Source organism: Hyalella azteca, unplaced genomic scaffold (genome assembly GCF_000764305.2).
Source record: "Hyalella azteca isolate HAZT.00-mixed unplaced genomic scaffold, Hazt_2.0.2 contig2735, whole genome shotgun sequence".
Classification (NCBI taxonomy): Eukaryota; Metazoa; Arthropoda; class Malacostraca; order Amphipoda; family Hyalellidae; genus Hyalella; species Hyalella azteca.
Window position 1 is genome coordinate 186,652 of NW_025932998.1, and position 19,392 is coordinate 206,043.

The window sequence follows — 19,392 nt, forward strand, 5'->3', positions numbered from 1 at the left end:
TTTTGCCAGTTTTGAAGTTCAAAATTTTGTACTAAGCAAAGTAGGTACCATTTTCCTGCCTTCATACACTGATAAAAAAAATATTTAAATGGAGTCAGTATACATTTACTCATAACATTCCGGCAAAAATTCTATTGCTCTGATAAATATAATGCCTTTGGATTCAACTCTTAAACAATTGTATGAAACAATTATGGGCATATCATTTGTTGATGCCACTAAAACAACAGCATTTTCATAGTGTAGGCGATCGCCTCTGCTAGCAGAGGCTGGACATAGGCTATGCATGTCCTGTGTGTAGTAGTCCTTGCTATCACCATAAATCCTTTTGAAGGGGCTTCAAGATTTAAAGGAGATAACGTAGACCTTTGTTGGAATCTATTTTTCTCCAAAATTATGTTGTCAAATAATCACATGTATATGTCCAACAATCAATTTACCTGGTCCAATTATTTTACTGTTATACATTGATCTATAGCACCAGTAAATGGAAATTCCGTTTACATAAAATATCGAGTTTTTGGTCGTACGGAGGGGAATAATATAATTTCACTATATCATTCTTAATAATTCGCTCAATAGGCACAAATAACTCTCAGTCAGAAAGACGGGCGAGCACTCATAAAATTTTACAAAGCCTATGGATTCTTGTCAATATAATGTAGTTCACTCCGATGACACTTTAACCAGAGTAAACCTACCAAAAGGACTAGAGAAACGCATTAATTAAAGGAAAAATAAAGTTACAAATAGGAAGCCATTTTACTCTCTCCCAAAAAGAGGATCGGAAACCATAGACAAACTAAGCGTTTACATAAACATATTGCAGCCATGAGACCGATGCATGGGCAGCGTCGTCGGGAAGGCTCTCAGCACACAAATTATTATCATTATTATGAAATATCTCACGTCGTTAAAAACGGAAATAAATAAAGCTGGTAGTGGCTTGAACAAGCTTTAACCAAGCGTCTTAATACCTAATTAAAATAAATTCTTATATATATGAATTTAAATATATTTATTCAGCAAGTCAGTTAACTTAAGGATAGAAAATGCAGCTGTTAAAAACCGTACGTAAAATGATGCGGTGTTTGTCGTTTTAGTGTTTGATGGCGAAGAAATGATATTTCTGCAGCGTTTGTTGTCCGCGTTAAAATAAATTTTGTCATTCAATTGCACTAGTAGATAGTAAACGATGGAAACGAATAATTAATAAAATGCATACAGGGAAAAGGCTTAAAATTGCACGTGACAATGTCGATGCTTAAAGCGAAGCACTTAAGAGTATTTGCGGAAATCACGAGTACTTAGACCAATAATAATAAAAATGCAAGACAAATCGAGCAGAGCAGACTGGCAGGTTTCAAATACGGGTTGAAACAAAGAAGTGCAGTAAATAAAGGTAACGCACCAAAAATTTGGAAAGTCTTAAAACGGGGATGGGTAGAGGGAGAGAGTGAGTGCTATCCTTAATCATGAAATCCTCCGAAAATGAGGAAAAATTCCAGCACTTTAATTATGTGGAGCTAATTCAAAGCAGTCATGCATGCTCCAAAACTTATGATCTAGATGTTTGAGCGTTGTGAGAGGAGAGCGCTAATCATTTTAAAACTATGATTCGCCATTGAACTTGGGAAGGCAGATTGAAATTATGATTTAAAATTAAATAATTATCTATGTCAGATTAATACTAACTAATAATAGGAACAAATTTTTGAGAATTAGAATAGAAAAGAAGAATACGAAATCAAACCATACAAAGCATCAATAAATAAAATTCCAGTAGGAATGGTGTTGATGAAAACCAATCAAAAGGAAACCAAATTCTATCGAAGCCCCCGTGTACTAGTGAACGCGGATGGTAAAGCATGGCAAACTTTGTCTCGCCGAGTTTATCACTAGACTCATAACAATAAGTTACGAAGATCAAGTTCTACGTAACGAGGTACTACAGGGCGACAGGAAATGCTATCATCAGAAAGAGAGATATTTTTCGGGAAATCTTAGTGGTAAGCTTCTGAAAATTTCTTCAACAATGTGATGGTAGCCGAGCAGGTGATAGAGCGTCGCCAGGCGCAGAGTGCCCTCTTTCAGATGCTTATCTTCGAGGTGCTTCAGTAGCAGCCGAGCTGCGGTAGCGTACAGACGTCTCACTTGGTAGTAGCTCACGAAAAAGCTCATCACCTTTAAAATAACAAATAATTAAATGATATGAATCACATATAAAGACTTTATCTCAGTGCGGCTATCGCTCATCACAGCTTATGTGATCGGTTAGCTTTGGTCTCGCGAAAAATAAGGTTAGCTTTGGTTTTTCTCGCGAAAAAACACCTGAAATTGACGAGCGAACACTTACCATGTTACACACGTGACAGTTGACATTCTACTACATTCGTATTGAAATTATATACTTAACAGTTACAGTTATCTTAGAACCATTTTCCGAGTTTACAAAAGCGTGACAATTCATTTAAAAAAATGTATGTAAACAAAATCCAAACTTAAAATAAACAAGACATACAGGTTTGAGGCTAACAATAATAATAAATAATATGAGTGTTACTGACAATAAAAGAAGTAGGTATACAGGTCCTAGATCCGACGTGAAACAATTTCATCAGAGCGTTCAAAGAATTAATATTTCTGAACGGTTCAATACTTACTATGAACCTGTAATGCAATGAACAAAATTTCCTAAATTGACACGGACGTGATTCCTAGATATGGGTGTCCGGATTGTAAGTTATGCCTATTCAAGATGCATCACAAAATTCGTGAACATAAGCGCGTCATGTCAATACTCTAGTTGAGCTACTTTGTCACAAATTAAAAAATTTCAGCCGATTGAGCCAAGTAAACTCAATTCAAATCTGTAAATTATACGATAATAAAAAATGCATTGGTTGCTATAGTGGCTGGGAGCTGTACCTTGGCATCTGAGGGCTCGATGAGCTTGAGGATGGTTATAGCAATGCTGTCGAGTTCGGTGAGCACGGCGTCAGGGGGCAGCGGATACGAGGTCTCGGATGTACCGGAAGAGGGATACCAGTACAAGAGGCGAGGCACGTATGGGAAAGCCAGTGCCAAGCCTTTCTTGCAGAGTGCGTCAATGATTGCCATCTTGTGACGTTCCATCTACAAACAAACAAACAAACCAGTGCAAGGGAAAATGATGCTCTAGCTTATGTAGATGCTATTGTAGCTGCTGCACTAGATTTGTTTTTAACATGGAATATTTTCACTTAGAATCGCTAATACAATATGATTTACACGACTATTCTAAAAACGACTGATTACTCAAGATAAATCAGTAGGTCATTCAACTGGAAGATCAACAAATTGCTAATTGTGTATTTATTTCAATAGTAAATTAGTCGTAGGGAAATAATTCGAAGAAACTCACTTGCACCTTCGTTTTGTTGGCATCAGATCTAGCATCAAGCTTGGTGCCCAGAAAAGACAGTAGCTCGGGAAGGTCAACACACTTGAGAACCTGTGACGACGCTTCAACAACAGCATCTCGCCACTGCAGCCAAATGTCTCGGCGCCGCTTTATGCCAGACGACTCATCTTCTTCAGAAACTTCTTGGTTTTCTTCAGGTATAGGAGGATGCGGGTCTTCTTGTTGATCACATTGAGCTTCCACTTCAGAAGTTGCAGTTGTCGTGGTGGCTTGTTCAGGTTCTGAAGCAGCTTCCACAGTTGAGATGACTTCGGCTTCCTCGTTTTGGTGGCACGTGCAGAAGTCGTCGTAAGCTGCATACGTGCACACCGTTGAGGCTCCAAAGGGAGGAGTGTTGAAATGGTTGTCGATATTTAATAGTCTAGCCACATGAGTCTGTAAGAAATTCGGGTGCTCCTGACACACTTCTCGATACAGTGTTTCACTCGCACTGTACTCTGAAAAGTGAATGCATTACATTTAGCGTCGTGGAATGTCAAACGATTTCAAAGAGAGATCCAAGCAAAGAGAGAGAAAGAATTAAAATATTTATTAAAATCCAAGCAAGACTCCAATTGTTGCAAATATTCATTAATTAAAAAACTTTTAAACCTATAACATAGAACGACAAAAAAATGTGGTCTTTCTATTATTGGATAATACAGGATTTTTTTCCACAACCTGGTATTAGAACAGTAACTATGAATTTACAGTAATATAAATGATGGAAAGAGATCAAAACTTACCAAGTTTTGTGATCCAGTTAATCTTCATGTCCCTGACAGCGTCTGAGTACTCTGAGGTAACCTTGCTCTCCTTGCGAGCGTCGTCTCCTGCAGCAGTGGGACCGCGTTTCTTCCAGTTGATGGGCTCGCACAGCACGATGCGCAGGGGGTACAAGTCCTACGAACGTTACAAGTCGGCATAAGAACTCTCAGCTAAAGAAATTTCAAACATGATTTGATTTTCCCGAAGTGAAATCAACACCATGCTTCATAATATTTATGAACTGTAATAGCGCTTTTGTAAATTGTAAAATTAAAGGATTAAAACATTGATTTATGTAAGCTGAGTATGTGTTGGATTATTAAAGATTTTATTCAAACACAGTTTAGAAGGTTTGCACTCACCACTCGCCTGGCGAGATCATCCTTGGCGAAGCTGACTGTGCCGGACAATACATGGCCCGCTGACAGATTTAGTGACTTGAAAACTCTGAAAAACAGGACGAATTTATTTAGCGTGCATTATCAACACGCATTTTTTCATACTAATACGTAATGAGGAAATATTTAATACATTATATACAATAATTTCAACGTTGGCAGCAAATTCTTTCAGCTGGCATAGCACTATATTGGGCAATATAAAAATTTTAGACATAGATAATGGAGTCAAAAGAAAAGTAACGCAGATAGTATCTCCATGATTTACTTGTCTTGTAAGTTTGGCATATTGAAGAAGATGGGCACAATCTCGCCAGGCTGCATGACGCTGCAGCCCATTTTCTTGCCGCCGGTCAACGCGTTGTAATGAGTCGCATAGGCGTCTAGCTTCACCTAAACAAAAATAATACTCTTGTGAAAAAATTATGTCTTACAAATCGCACGATAATCTAGAAATTCGGAAGAGCCAAAATTCAAGTTTCTGCTTTGATTCCAACAAATTTCTGAAGCATGTGTCTCAAGTGGCGTCTCACTTGCTCATGCACCTTCATCAAAGAAAACCCTGATCAATAAATTCTCATCAGCTGAAAATTGAAACAATACCTAACTTTTCTAGCTTACCTAAAAATTATGTGGCGATATTTTCATGGAACATTTAGATAAAATAATAATTACGAATGTCGGACCGGCATACCTCTTGTGATAATTTAGTGATGATGGTCATGGGCATTTCCTGGAGCTTCTCGAGAAGTTCAGTTTTCTCGTGTCGAACGTGTTGCTTCACTACGTACTCTCCCTTGTCAAGCTTGATGCTGTACTTGTGACTGTATGCATCACCAGCTCCAAGGTATTGCTTCTTACTATCAAACAACATCCAGAGCTGAGACTCCACAGCGGACTCGTACAAGTAGTCGTTCAGTAGACAGCACTTGGGCTGCACCTATTGCCACAAGAAAAATAGTTCATTAAAAATTAGCACTGGTTGCAAAGTTGAAAAAGATGTGAGGCAGAAAAAAAAAACAAATGACCGAATTAATTGGCTCCTCTACGATGATGGTTGTCATATTTTCGTTAAAAGCTGCCCAAAATTTCTTGTTATGATTACTGAAATCAGAAGGGAAAATACCGAATTATTTACTGAATTCCAAAGCATTCACAGGAATTCGGTATATTAGAGGGAATTTTATTTTTAGTAGCGGAATTATGAGCATCATAAAACGGGGACGTGAGGGTTAGATCAAAACTTGAAATTTGATGTTAAAGCTGAAACAAGTAAATTCAGGTTTAATAGTTATTCACGGGGTACAATATAAGGACGGATAACACTCTTCAAAAGGCCGGAATTCAGAGTGTTAATTAAACTTGCGAAGCCATAAGATATATTGATCACATTGCCATTCTAGGGATACATCAACAGTCGTCCATGTTATTCCTAGGTATATAGAGTCTGATCCGTAGACAGAGCATTACACTGAACCGAACTTTAAGGTCTAGAAATCAACATTATAGAAGCCTCGCTTTACGTTTGTGTAAGCCGAACCTCAGTAGTTTTAGGGACCGACAGCGCGTAGGAGAGAACCAACTGATAGATCGGCCGCCCCACGGGTATGGTGTCCCTTAGGCCACCCAGCACCTCGATGCGAGACTCGTATGGCAACAGCGACTGTAGAAACGTCATTATAATTAGTTTCAATTTGAATAATAGACACAATTGATTGAAGATACTTAATTAAACAAAGTTAATTATTGCTACCTATTAAAAAATACTAACCTAAGTGCAAGTTTTATAATAAAATTACATAGTAATTATGAATATTGAGCACTGGAATCGCACGACAAATTTGAGAATGTTAATATTATGTCACTAAGTATTGCAAATAAGAAAGGAAAAGATTAACACGTCGCAATCTGTATTACAAGTGGCAATTGTTTTGAAAGTTTCTTACTATTAGTTCAAGGCCTCTGTCAACTAGGCATTCAGATCAGGCTATCTCGCGTAGAATATCTATAAGAGTAAATACGTCTGGCATTGACAGCACTGAACCGACGCAACCCTTATAGGTACGTTAGTGGCATCCCAGAAATTCTCATGTCTCCCCATATTGTAACTACCCGACACTGGTTTGTTCTACTTCAATGGCGATCAAGATGTAACCTTCACATGTTCTGTGACACGGTAATAGACAATATAAAAAATATTGTCCATCCCACACCATTCTGCCGGTCTGAATTAAACATCGATCGGGCAAATAAGTGATGATTCGATCAACCAGGAAGTCAGCGACAACACTGCAGTAACCATCATAGTTAGCAAACTATTTACTACGGCAATAAATAACCTCAGATATACAAAACAAGACTAAAACTTACCTGGACGTGATGTTTGACAACAGCTTGGGCCCAGATCTCTTCAGACCGTAGCTTGGAGATAACATCAACGCGCTGCACGGAGCTGTTTGAGAAGAGCGTGATGTTGTCGCTGGTGGGCCTAATGCCGTGGAATGACACGGAAAATTCGATGGTGGTGTCGTGGGGCGCTGCCCACCAGCGGGCTACACACAACTCCAGGGTCAGGCCAGGGTTCACAGCAAACGATGTCACTGATTGCTCCTCGGGGTACAAGCACGAGAACGTCTGCACCCAGGAAGAAGATAATTTAGTTAGGAAATAAGGTATACTCTAATAAATATCAAGTGTTTAGTGAAACTAACGGCGAAAAAGTGCAGAGAATACACTGTAACACATTTCCGTCACGTAAGCTATTACAAGTACAGGAGCGTCATGATATTAAGATATAATTAATACAGCCAAATGATAACGCTAAAAAAGTTTCCAACCAATCGGTAAGAATTTCGTGCCTCAGGAAAATTGTTTAATCAAGTTTGAGATAAGAGAGTACAAGTTTGGCAAAGCCATTTTTCAAGACGCAGAGTAATAAGCATTTATGTATTTCAATTTATTGTAACTTGGCAAATCAGTATAAAAAACTCATGTCACCAAATAATACGCCTTCTCTTCCGTGTCAAATGACTTTACTTTCCACCAGCGCTAAGCAAACTAAACCGTTTTTCTGTCCTCATTCTTATTTGGTGAAAGTTCCTGCCTTAAATTTTAAGCCCGTCTACGTCATACCTCATTTATTTTCAAACCAACGTAATACTTCCATAACATAACACATAAATTACTTTAATTTGTCATTTAGCTTAGACTAGAGGAGCCAAAGGCCCAAAACCTTAAAATAAACCTTAAATGCCCTACCTTGTAGTGGTCGTAATTAAGCACACAGCACTGAGGGAAGTACTACCTTGTAGTGGTCGTAAGTAAGCACACAGCACTGAGGGAAAAGCTGCACTGCATGAAGTGTCATGCGTTGGTTTTGGTCGCTGTTGCTCGACTTGATGGCAAACTGCGCCCACGATGCGCCTTCTGGTACTCTCACGAACAGCCTTCGCACGCAACCGGCGCGATACACTTCCGGTTGGCTGCTCGGGACATCAAATTAACATTACTTTACATATACTTCAAGTAATATTCAATGAAGGCAAAATTACTTTTAAAAATATGGCTAGATAAATAGCACGTTTTGAAGAATTTGGAGCTATACATGATGCCAGATCATGTCAAACACAAACACAAGTTGATGATCTTCTAAGATAGCAAATGCAATCAAGTACCTGCTGCTATCCAATAGCAACCGTCAATTTTCGGTAAAAATTGAATTAATCAATAGAAGTAGGGGGATACCCCCCTGTCTAATTCTATTATATTCAGAGGGGATACCTCATTCTATATATACTAGTATCACAAACAAGTACCTCTTGATTGAGAATACTATCCATTCTGAGGGGTTACCTCATTCTATATATACTATCACAATCAAGCACCTCTTGATTGATAATTATATACATTCTGAGGGGATACCTCATGCTATATATACTATCACAATCAAGCACCTCTTGAAAAAATATCCATGCTCGAGCTCGACGATGGGTACGACCACAGTGACGGGAATATCAAAAAGTGGACCTCGTTGCACAGCTCCAGCAACGTAAGCCCGAATGCTTGTGAAGTGTACGCGGCCACGCTCCAGACCGTGAGGGTTAATACGCACCTGCAGGAGGAAGAAGAGCCGATATATGACTGGTTCTTAAGATTTAGTGATTGCTCAATTGTAAGCTTCTCAAAGGAAATATAATAACTCTCCTACAAAAAATAAGCTTGCTTTCATATATTAAAAACTTAAAAAAAGCTTCAATCATTTCCAGTTCTGCAAACACCAAACAGCGATGCAGCACAATAACACAAAGCGAGTTAATCACAAATAAAGTAATGCACAAACTTGTGTCACCTTCAATTAATCAACAATTTGTTGCAGAATGTATATTTGACTGCACTATCACCAAGTCCCAAGTGATAATATAGATTAACCTAGCAATAGATCAATAAATTTTCATTGCACTTATAAATCTAAGAAAAAATTTTAAAGTAACGGAGAAGTACTGACGACGAGAGAGCGCGGCGTGTAAGACATCTGGAGGCAGTCGGGGCAGCTGACCCAGGGCGCGTCGCACGCCAGCACGAGGTCCAGGTTGAGGCTGCGCTTCACCTCATCATCTGAATGATAGCAAAGATAAGGCATTGCTATGCTTCACCTCATCATCTGAATGATAGCTTAGATTGGGTACAGGCAGCAGTAACCGGTACTTCGATATGCCAATGAAACGATATTAACATCAATCTTTTCTTTCATCGTTAAAGCAAATAAGCGATATTAATTCAGAAAAAAATGACAATTTCAAATACCAATATATTCACACTGCGAAACTTCATACAATTAACAGCGTTTCTGTTGTGTTCTTATAAGCATTATAAGGAAATGTGTGAAATATATGAAAATGTTCGCCTCACCTCCTCTGGCTTCATCGAATTGAATGGGCTCGACGGTGACGCTGACATCAACACTCTTATTGCCGAGCCAGTTGCGCAGATATATGCCCTTCTGACTCTTGTTTCCACACTCTATCACGAAGCGCATTTTGTCCTCAGGCGCCATCTTGGATTGGTCTGCTGCACTGTTCTCCAGTAGATATTCAAAAGCTTTTTCCACCTAGAAACGGAAAATCCGTTAAAGTTATCCATTTATATACATCAATTTAACCAAAGTAAAAACTGTAAATAATTTCACGAAATGTACATAATAAAATAATATATATCATTCTAAGTAAAGAAATGAGAAATAACACAATAAGTGAACCGTTGGCGGGACATAAATTGGCGGGATTGGAATTGTAATCTGATAGAGATTTAGAAAAGGTTCATAATAAAATAATATATCTCACTGTAAGCACTTAGTGAAATACTGAATACGTACCACAGAAGGCAAACTGAATAAAATACACGAGAGTGATTGTAATCTTTACCTGAATTATCGAATTTTTACCTGAATTATCGAATTTTTACCTGAATTATTGTAATTTTTACCTGAATTAGTCCATGTCCCTGGACGAAAGGTTCGAGGTCGAGCCTGAGTGCCGTGTTCTGTATGGCGCGTCGCACGCTGTAGGGCGTGTAGCAGCGACCCGCCTGCCGCAGCCCACTCAGCAGCAGCGCCGCGCACCCGGCCGCGTGCGGTGACGACATGCTGTCAACACGTGCATTTACACTAAACATATAGAGATCTTCAAGAGATAATTAATTAATTTAAAACTTGTGAAGACATAAGAAGATAGAAATTTATTCAACACATGGAAAGACATTTAAGAAACACGAATTATTTATAACACGATATTTAAGAAACATGAATTTATTAAAGACAGTCAAGAGGATACGAATTTATTCAAAACATGTGAAGATATATAAGAAGATTACAAATCATCTAAAACATGAAAATACAGTAAAGAAGACATAAATTTTGCACGGCGATCATAATGTTTTAGAAATGCTTTCATTTCATTTTGTTGTTTGGAATACAAGGATAAGGAATTAATATGGTTTTGTTTCCTGTCTGTCAACTATTTCAAAAGCCAAAAAATGAAAGCCAATTTGATTAACAACATTTTCTGGTTTTCAAGAAACTTCAAATTTTCAACATCAAATAATAATTCTTCTTGAAGTTATATTCATATATCACTGAAAGTAAAACGCAATATTCTGCAGCAATGAATTAAAAGGAACAAACGACTTTTCATATCCAGATGTTTGAAAGTAAACCAGAATTTATTTTACAGCAATGAAACAATAGCAAGCGATACAATAGATGAAGTATCATTGCCAGACCTGGTACCGTTGAGCAGCTGCGAAGTTTTGTTGGTGAAGGAAGGCATGCTGGTGATGGCGCCCCCAGGAGCACAAACACTCACACCGCGCCCCCCGTCAGTTGTGGGCCCTCGCGACGACCACGTGTACGCCGTGCCTGAGGTTAGCAAGCACTTCATACTAATTCAAATAACTCTCACCACAGGATATTAATATTTACTTAAACAGCTTCATATGAAAAACACTATTGTTGAAGAGATTTCTCAATATATGACTAATATTTCTTTGCAAAAACAGAAATTAAGTAATAATCAAATTGACAAGCGATATTCACAAAAAGACTTTGATGCGTAATTATAATTACAGAAGATAATTAGAGCTTGAAGAATTAACAAGGTTCTAACGTATATAAAATGCAATTAAGGCTTCACTGAGCGAGACAAACGCACCAGGCAGTTTGTCCATCATGCTGTACTCGGCCCTCATCATGTCTGGGGAGATGTAGGCCCCGATGCCGATGATGCAGTCGCTGTAGAAGTCAGGAGGCGACCCGACGGTAGACAGCCCAGGTCCGTGGTTACTGGCACTCGCCACCCACAAAATGCCATACTTGTTCACCACGTCACACGCCATTTCGCCCAGACGTCTGCAAAAAATATCCACGTGTGAGAAATACTAATTGTTGACTAAGGCTTCTGAAACTCTTCTTTCCGAGAGGGCCATGCTAGACATATATGAAACTTCTTGGGCCAGAATTTAGGATATGCAGCATAAAGATTGTACACCAAAGGGACTTGAAATTCTACACATGTGTGCACATGAATTGCAAGGTAACATTAATAATATATAAAGCCAAAAAATCTTTTACGTACTGGCTCGTTGTACCTGTTCAACTTAAGATCCACCTCATTCAAAATATCCATCCTTAAATTTATACCCAAATAGGGGGGCTAAAATTAGCCATTGGGCCCAAAATATGCAACTGCGAAATGCATTACCAGCAACGAAAGAGTTTTGGAACCACTGGCTGTGTGCCTAGGACCACTTAATTAGGTTTATTCAAAATTTTTACAAAAATCATCTCTGAAGTAAAAGCAATATTTGTTAAATAGAAATAAATTTTAAGCTGCCCGCATAAAATGCAAGGTCCATATACTAGAAGATCTACCGCTATTAGTGATCTAAATACCAGGTTAATTAAATGGCTAAATACAGGAACCATAGGAGCTGTACAAGTTTAACTATAATAACATCAGCCATGATTAACTAATGCAAAGAATAAAGAAATGACCCATAGAACATAATTTCCTCAAACACCTTAAAATAAAACTGCAAAAAACAACGTCTTTAGTTCAATGATTATTTAAAATAAATACAATTCAAATAGTAATTGCAAGAAAAGTGAACTAACAACTGGTTTTAACATGTAATGAAGCAACCGTTCGCCATAAGCAACTAAACTTAATTGGCACAACTTTACTGAACTCAAAATTTTCATAGCAGAATATCCCAAATACACCTTCGGCAATCATATGTAGTACCTACATAAATACACATGATCGGCTGTCTTCCAGCTATTTTAGCCAAAATAATTCCCAAACAGGAAGAGATTTTATGCAAAACAGCGGACTGATTGGTAGTCAGGGTAAGTAGAGTGTATTCTACTACAGTCCGAAGTTGATCTAAAACTCACCCTGCAACAGCAGAGTGTGAGTGTTCACCGTAGCTCATGTTGATGATATCTACTTTATAAAAAGGATTATCCATGACCCATGACATCGCACGAGACAAGGCAGTGCCAGTCTCCATACCGTGCACTCGACTGTCTCCTGGAAGGACAAAGTTCATTATGGAATTAATTTCAGAATTAATATATTGTCTTTTAATGAGAAGCCTGACAAAAGAATTGGAGGATCTCTCGAGTATTTTGGAAAAATTAGTAGGACTGCCTCACAAAGATGAACCTGCTTGTAGAAAGCTTTCATGGATTCAAGCAACCAGCTTGAGCAACTCAGACACAATGATTTATACATATACTACTATCGGGTAAACTATAAATTCATAAAATAGGGGTTGGCTTTTTTAAATTATTAAATGAATGACTGTAAGGTATTGGTACTGTGAACAGAATGGCATGATAAATCTATGCACAGTAAGGAAAAACGGCTTGAAAACTTATTTAAATAAATACTAAAAGAAATGTGGGAGAAAGTTGTACCAGTTGTTGTAAATAAATAATAAAAGAAATGTGGGAGAAAGTGGTAGCAGTTGTTGTACAGTAAATAAATAATAAAAGAAATCTGGGAGAAAGTTGTGCCAGTTGTAAATAAATAATAAAATAAATCTGGGAGAAAGTTGTACCAGTTGTTTTAAATAAATACTAAAAGAAATGTGGGAGAAAGTTGTACCAGTTGTTGTAAATAAATAATAAAAGAAATCTGGGAGAAAGTTGTGCCAGTTGTAAATAAGTAATAAAAGAAATGTGGGAGAAAGTTGTACCAGTTGTAAATAAATAATAAAAGAAATGTGGGAGAAAGTTGTACCAGTTGTTGTAAATAAATAATAAAAGAAATCTGGGAGAAAGTTGTAGCAGTTGTTGTAAATAAATAATAAAAGAAATCTGGGAGAAAGTTGTGCAGTTGTAAATAAATAATAAAAGAAATGTAGGAGAAAGATGTAGCAGTTGTTATACAAACCGATAGTTATGGAAACGATCTGAGCGCCGGGAGCCACGCCACAGCGCTCGGGCTGGCCAGGGAAGTGCGCTGCAGCGATCGACGACACGTGCGTACCGTGACTTGCTGTAATAGAATATAAATCATTTAACCCATCTAGGTAATATTTCGGCAGCATATTTACAATATCTAGGTAATATTTCGGCAGCATATTTACAATATCTAGGTAATAATTTCGCAGCATATTTCCAAGATCTAGGTAATAATTTGGCAGCATATTTCCAAGATCTAGGTAATATTTCGAGCAACTTTGTCCTATCGTCACAAAAAGAAAAAAAGAGAAATTCGAAGCCAGAAGAAAAGCTAAATAATTTTAATTGAGATTAAGCTATTGAACAAATTCACCTGGAATCTTTTTGAGACAAATTATTCGAAGATACAAAAAGTTTCCAATTTTATCAATTGCTTCGTTCTTCATCCCAGCAATTGCATGAGGAATGCAAGTAAATTTTTATAATTTCGAGAACGTTGCCGTAGTTATATGTTTACTCACAGCACATGCCAACAACTTCGAGAACGTTGCCGTCGTTATGAACGTTTATGGAGACTGTGAAGCTGTCTCTGGCGTTGAGGAAGCTCCACTCATGAGTGTGACGATACTCGCCCAAGTGAACGCCGCTTTCCAAGTCACCTTTTTCTGACGTGTCTATGCACGCGCTGTTTAATAAAGAAGACAATCATGAGTAGCATACTTCAATTACTCACTTAGACAGAGCATAATATTACAGAGTTTGCTTGCATTGTTTGTCTGGTGTTTGAAATAAGTTATTCAATTCAAAATGACAGGGTGAAATAGTTAATTAATCTGAATTTTATCCAAAGTATGAAACAGATTTCTCACCGCCAACATTTTCCATCATGATAGACAACACAATCATATGCTGGCCCAATATCTTGATGCTTCTTGATAAGCGTTGACAAAAGAGCCACTTCAGCTTCAGCTTCTTCCTTCATTTGCTTCTCGAGGAAGCTGGAGTAGTTAACTGACTGAGAGGGTACAGGACCTGGTGTGCCGCTGCTCTGACAACCTGAAAAAAAGCTTTTCTATTGCACTTTGAGTTACTCTATGACCTATTGCCATCCTGTTCCTGTACTTAAAGCCTATTCCTCACTAACTATCCAAGCATCAAGTTAAAGTAATAGGAAAAATATATAATGCATTAATATCACAATCTTAAGTTGACTACTTTATTCAATGTTTTTTTTTTTAAATTGGAGGTTTGTTTTAACAGCTGTTCCTATTAAATTACAAATTCTTGATCTTCAACTAACGTTTGAACCATAAAAAAATAAAACAGGGAAATCAATTTTTCCGATCGCAGCGCATAATTTATGTTAATACAAGCACGCTTGATCACCCATGGCAGTGTTGCTGTCAGAATCAGCTGGCAGAGTATCCTGAGAGCAGCATCCCAGGAGTAGACCTTTGCTTGCACCTCCTTCACATGAACTGGATTCCTGTCATGCAAAATTAAGATATTTAGATTAAAGCCAAGTAAAGAAAAAAAGTGGTTCGAGGCAATAAAAAAAATTAATTTTTTATAAAAATTAGATCATTGACATGGTGTTTATGACTACCATTGCTTAGAAAAACAAGTTGCATGGAATGGCATCAGTTCGTCATTTTATATTTATTGGAATAAAATTAATTTGTTTATTATATGATGATGGCCCCAGAGAAAAAAAGCTTTCTTAAGCCCCACTCACGTTGTCATCTGCAGAAGATGCACTTGCCAGGGTAGACACAGAATTGTTATGTCGTTGCTTCTGCAAAGAACAGGTACCTTAGAATTAATGAACATTTTATGGACCACACTTGCACATTTATTTGAAGGCTGAAGACAAATACACATTCCATCAGCATTTTTGTACTTTGTCTAGTCTACTAGTACCAGATAACATAATGCAAGTTGCAAAATTTATTCACAAGCTTCATTCCATAAGAAAAATAATATTGATCCAAACCTGTACTTTTCTCATTGCATCCTCTTGTAACTTTTTGTGTTGTGGTTCAAAGAACTGTTCCTTTCGTTCCTTCATAAGCTTTTCTCTGAGTTTAGATGGGTAGAGGGAATACGCAGATTTGACACCAAGGTGAAACTGACCACTTGGATTGTGCCATGATGATGGAATCTAAGCATATCAAAAACAGAATTTGAATTTCAAAGAGAAACATGTAGAATGAAGAAGTTGTCAGGCATATGAAATATCTCAAATATTTTGTGCAAAATGGAATTATATAATTATTGTTTAAAGTACCTATATATTATAAATGAAAATTAAATTTTTGATTAAAGATGAAACAAGTATTTAGAAATTAAAAAAAGCAAATATTTGTACTTTGAGCGTTCTGCCAGTGAGACCAGGTAATGTGCCATCGGCATTAGGGGCGCGCACAACAGATGTGTCGACATCACCAGCTCCAGAAGCATCAAGCCGGTCTAAAATCTTCACAGTGCCATTTGTGCAAGTCTGTAATGATCAAAATCATTCCATTAAAAATTTAGAAAGAAAATTTAAGACAAGAGAGCATGTATATATTATAAAATTTTCATCAAATCTTGAAGATAAAATAAAAAGAAAATTAATTTTCTCTTACATCTACCCTAATAAAGAATCAATAATCTTTATCAGCATGAAATTAACAAACATAGTCATTCAAAAATATACAAGAAGCCCTTATATGAGAGAAAGGTATGATCATACATTTCAAGCAGCAAGACAATAACAAAGAGTAGTCAGAGTGTGAATGGCCTTGGCCACAATTTTTGAACAAAATTTCTTTGTGCAAGTATAGTATATCTTTACACTGTTCCCATAAAACATACGCTGGATATCATGAGTAGAGACCTTAATTAATTGATAATTCCTATTTCCATACAGTTGAAGAACAAAAAGGAAATTGTTACCCATAGAGATTAAACAACTAAAATACCTGTAAACCAGGAGCAGCTGGGTCAACACCGCTGTCAAACACTGCTATTACAATGCCTGTGCCATCATACTTGGGGTACTTGTTCAGAAAAGACAAAATCCCTGTCTCCTTCCTGAAAACAAATATATTTAAATACATTTAAAAAATCCCTTGGTTGAATTCTAGATTGAACTGGATTAAAGAGTTCTATACATATAGTGTTGCATAGTATATATTGCTTTTCCACATCAATGCAAGAAAGCCATCAATGTAGTTCTGGCTGATCACAATATTTTTACAGATGATAATAGAAATGGAAACACTTCTACAATCAATGAAATGAAAATGTATTGACATGGCCTGTGTTCTAATTATTTGAGTTGCTTCACTTCTGCTCCCTTCACATTTGCCTGTGTTCAATGAGACTTTAAAGTAAACTTGGCTTAAAGTTTTTGGCCCTTTTTACAACACTTCTCTTTAACTTTCCCTTCTTGTTTGTCTGTTTGTCTGTCTGTCTGCTACAAATCTTGTAATCGAAATTTAACACACTTCTCCTTATTCTATCGATCTGAAATTTTGCATACTTGTTTAAAGTTGGAGACAATGCATGAATCAAATGTCAGAATAAATGATTTTAAAAAGTAAAAAAATTTTTTTTCAATATTAAAAAAATTGAAAAAATAATTTTGTCAGCTACAAATATTATAACTGATATTTAACACACTTTTACCAGTCTAATTGATCTCAAATTTTGCACATTTGTGTGAAGTCAGAGGCAATGCATGAATCAATTAACAGAATAAATAATTTTGAAAAAATTATATATTAAAAAAATTTATATATTATATATATTTAAAAAATTGAAAAGTAAATTTTTTTAATTTTCGAAAATTAGATGAGAAATTCATTGTGCATCTGTAAGATTGGAGATACTGGATTCTTTGGAAGTGTTGTCTTTAAAAAGTAATTTTTAAATGTATATTATTACAACAACAAATAATTGTAAAATGCCTAGCAGTAGCAACCTTTGAAAATAATAAAATTCAGTAATTTGTAATGATGTGACTGATGTCAAACAGTCAAACCAACATCAGTTGAAAAGCCAAAAGGTCAGGTCAAAAGGCCATTTCTTAGATCTGTGAACAATTCACAAAAACTACAAAAATCAATGACAGGCCAAAACAAGCAATAGCAGGCATATTCTTTAATGTCAGAGCTACTATACTGAAAATAAATGAAAATGCTGTAACACATCACTTGAAGAATTATGAAAATAATGAAGTGTTAGAAATTAGAATGCCCTATTCTCAAATCTCAGTTCAGAATTCATTAACTACTGCTATGATAACTTTATTAATAGATATTTTTTCACACTTGTTGCCATAGTTCACTACCTACCTACATAAATTGTAAAGCTAGATCTTAAAAGAAAAAATATTTTATGTAAGTATTTATTAAAGGCAATCAAAATGAATACTCCTGCAGTGTCTGGAATGATGAATCATCAAATTTAAATAATTTGAATGCCATATTTCACACTTGTTTCCATAGTTCACTACCTACATAAATTGTAAAGCTTTTCAGATCTTAATAAGAAAAAATATTTCATGTAAGTATTTATTAAAGGCAATCAAAATGAATACTACTGCAGTGTCTGGAATGATGAATCATCAAATTTGAATAATATGAATGCCATTTTACGTAAATTAATAATAATACCAAAACAAATACCATTAGCCTACTGTCATATAGTTACAGACTTACACTTACAAGTTACAAGTATAGGTAAATATATAGGTATACAATAATAAATTATGATATAATTCTACACGGAAATTGACAGAATATAACAGCAGGTAGGGCTAAGCAGGTAATACAATTAAATTAACAATCTTACAGAACATTGGATGGAATGCAATGAATGTCGAATGATGAGTCATTCAGTGAATGAGAATTTGGTAATACTAATAAGTGAGTAATACTAGTAATACTAATAGGCTTAGAAGTAATTGGCAGGTTTATAAAATAGTAATAAATAGTAAAACTTTTAATTGTGTGACAGATTGTCTTAGACATTTAATTTTGTAGCAAAAGCTCTAAGTGTATAAAAATCTAATAGAAAAGACTGTTCTTTTAAAGAAGCTACAACATTTTCTGTCCAGTCACCAGTGTCCGGGCTCTCAGGACCCACTCCCATGCTCCCAGCTACCGTCAACAGTCAAGTTTCAAACATTCCTTCAGAAAATCTCTGTCACGGTAAATTGTATAAAAGTATGAATAACAAGACGAATGATTCTTAGGATACAAGGAATAATACCGATTGACATCAAAACTTACTTCGGCAGAAGGCTGGAGACGGGAAATTCAGGCATAGATTCCACAGACATCGTCTTTCTTCGCAGCTATTCCCTTCAGCTTAGTCAGCTGCGCGTTAGCAAAGGCGGTCGCAGTATCCTTTGTTTACATGAAGCGCATCGCTCGTTTACCAGTGTTCGTTAGATGTTGATCGCTTATTGCATCCTATGTAATAACTTGACCTCATCGGAAAGCACCAAAAATAATAATTGCGAAAGCTGTCGAAATTCGATCAATGAATGAAGAAAGAGTAAAAATTACAATGATATATTTTTCACAGTTTTTTCTCAAAGCAAACAATCACTGTAAGGACACTTGACACTAAAGATGACAACCGTTCAGTAATCTACATGTGTGGAGTATTAAAGATTTGATTCCTAATCAGAAATCAGGTGCCTATCAGAAAAAAAAATCTAACAACTATGAACTATAGTATTACTTGGCAAACTAAATTTGTAGGCAATTTCGATTAATTTAAGTTAAGTCATCCAATGTCAATGCAAGCAATTATATCTACTAGACACA

At 36.5% G+C, this 19,392-nt stretch overlaps 1 protein-coding gene across 2 annotated transcripts; it reads right to left on the reverse strand.

Annotated features, from left to right (window-relative positions):
* Nucleotides 1-750: 750 nt before the first annotated feature.
* Nucleotides 751-19,109, reverse strand: LOC108679011 (tripeptidyl-peptidase 2). Of its 2 annotated transcripts, none has more exons than XM_018167519.2 (26): nucleotides 18,850-19,109; nucleotides 16,534-16,645; nucleotides 15,939-16,070; nucleotides 15,564-15,731; nucleotides 15,306-15,365; nucleotides 14,957-15,056; nucleotides 14,440-14,626; nucleotides 14,092-14,255; nucleotides 13,560-13,664; nucleotides 12,557-12,692; nucleotides 11,313-11,509; nucleotides 10,885-11,020; nucleotides 10,090-10,249; nucleotides 9,517-9,715; nucleotides 9,113-9,222; nucleotides 8,562-8,719; nucleotides 7,913-8,090; nucleotides 6,979-7,242; nucleotides 6,149-6,271; nucleotides 5,303-5,548; nucleotides 4,877-5,001; nucleotides 4,573-4,657; nucleotides 4,189-4,345; nucleotides 3,410-3,900; nucleotides 2,929-3,135; nucleotides 751-2,184 (listed from the first exon to the last, which is right to left on the reverse strand). In XM_018167519.2, exons 1-26 carry the CDS (start codon nucleotides 18,897-18,899, stop codon nucleotides 1,975-1,977), a joined length of 4,260 nt encoding a protein of 1,419 aa, XP_018023008.1. In that variant the 5' UTR covers nucleotides 18,900-19,109; the 3' UTR covers nucleotides 751-1,974. The 2 variants fall into 2 exon arrangements, with proteins under 2 accessions (XP_018023008.1, XP_018023007.1); XM_018167518.2 differs by having other exon boundaries at nucleotides 3,404-3,900; nucleotides 18,850-19,107.
* Nucleotides 19,110-19,392: the final 283 nt, after the last annotated feature.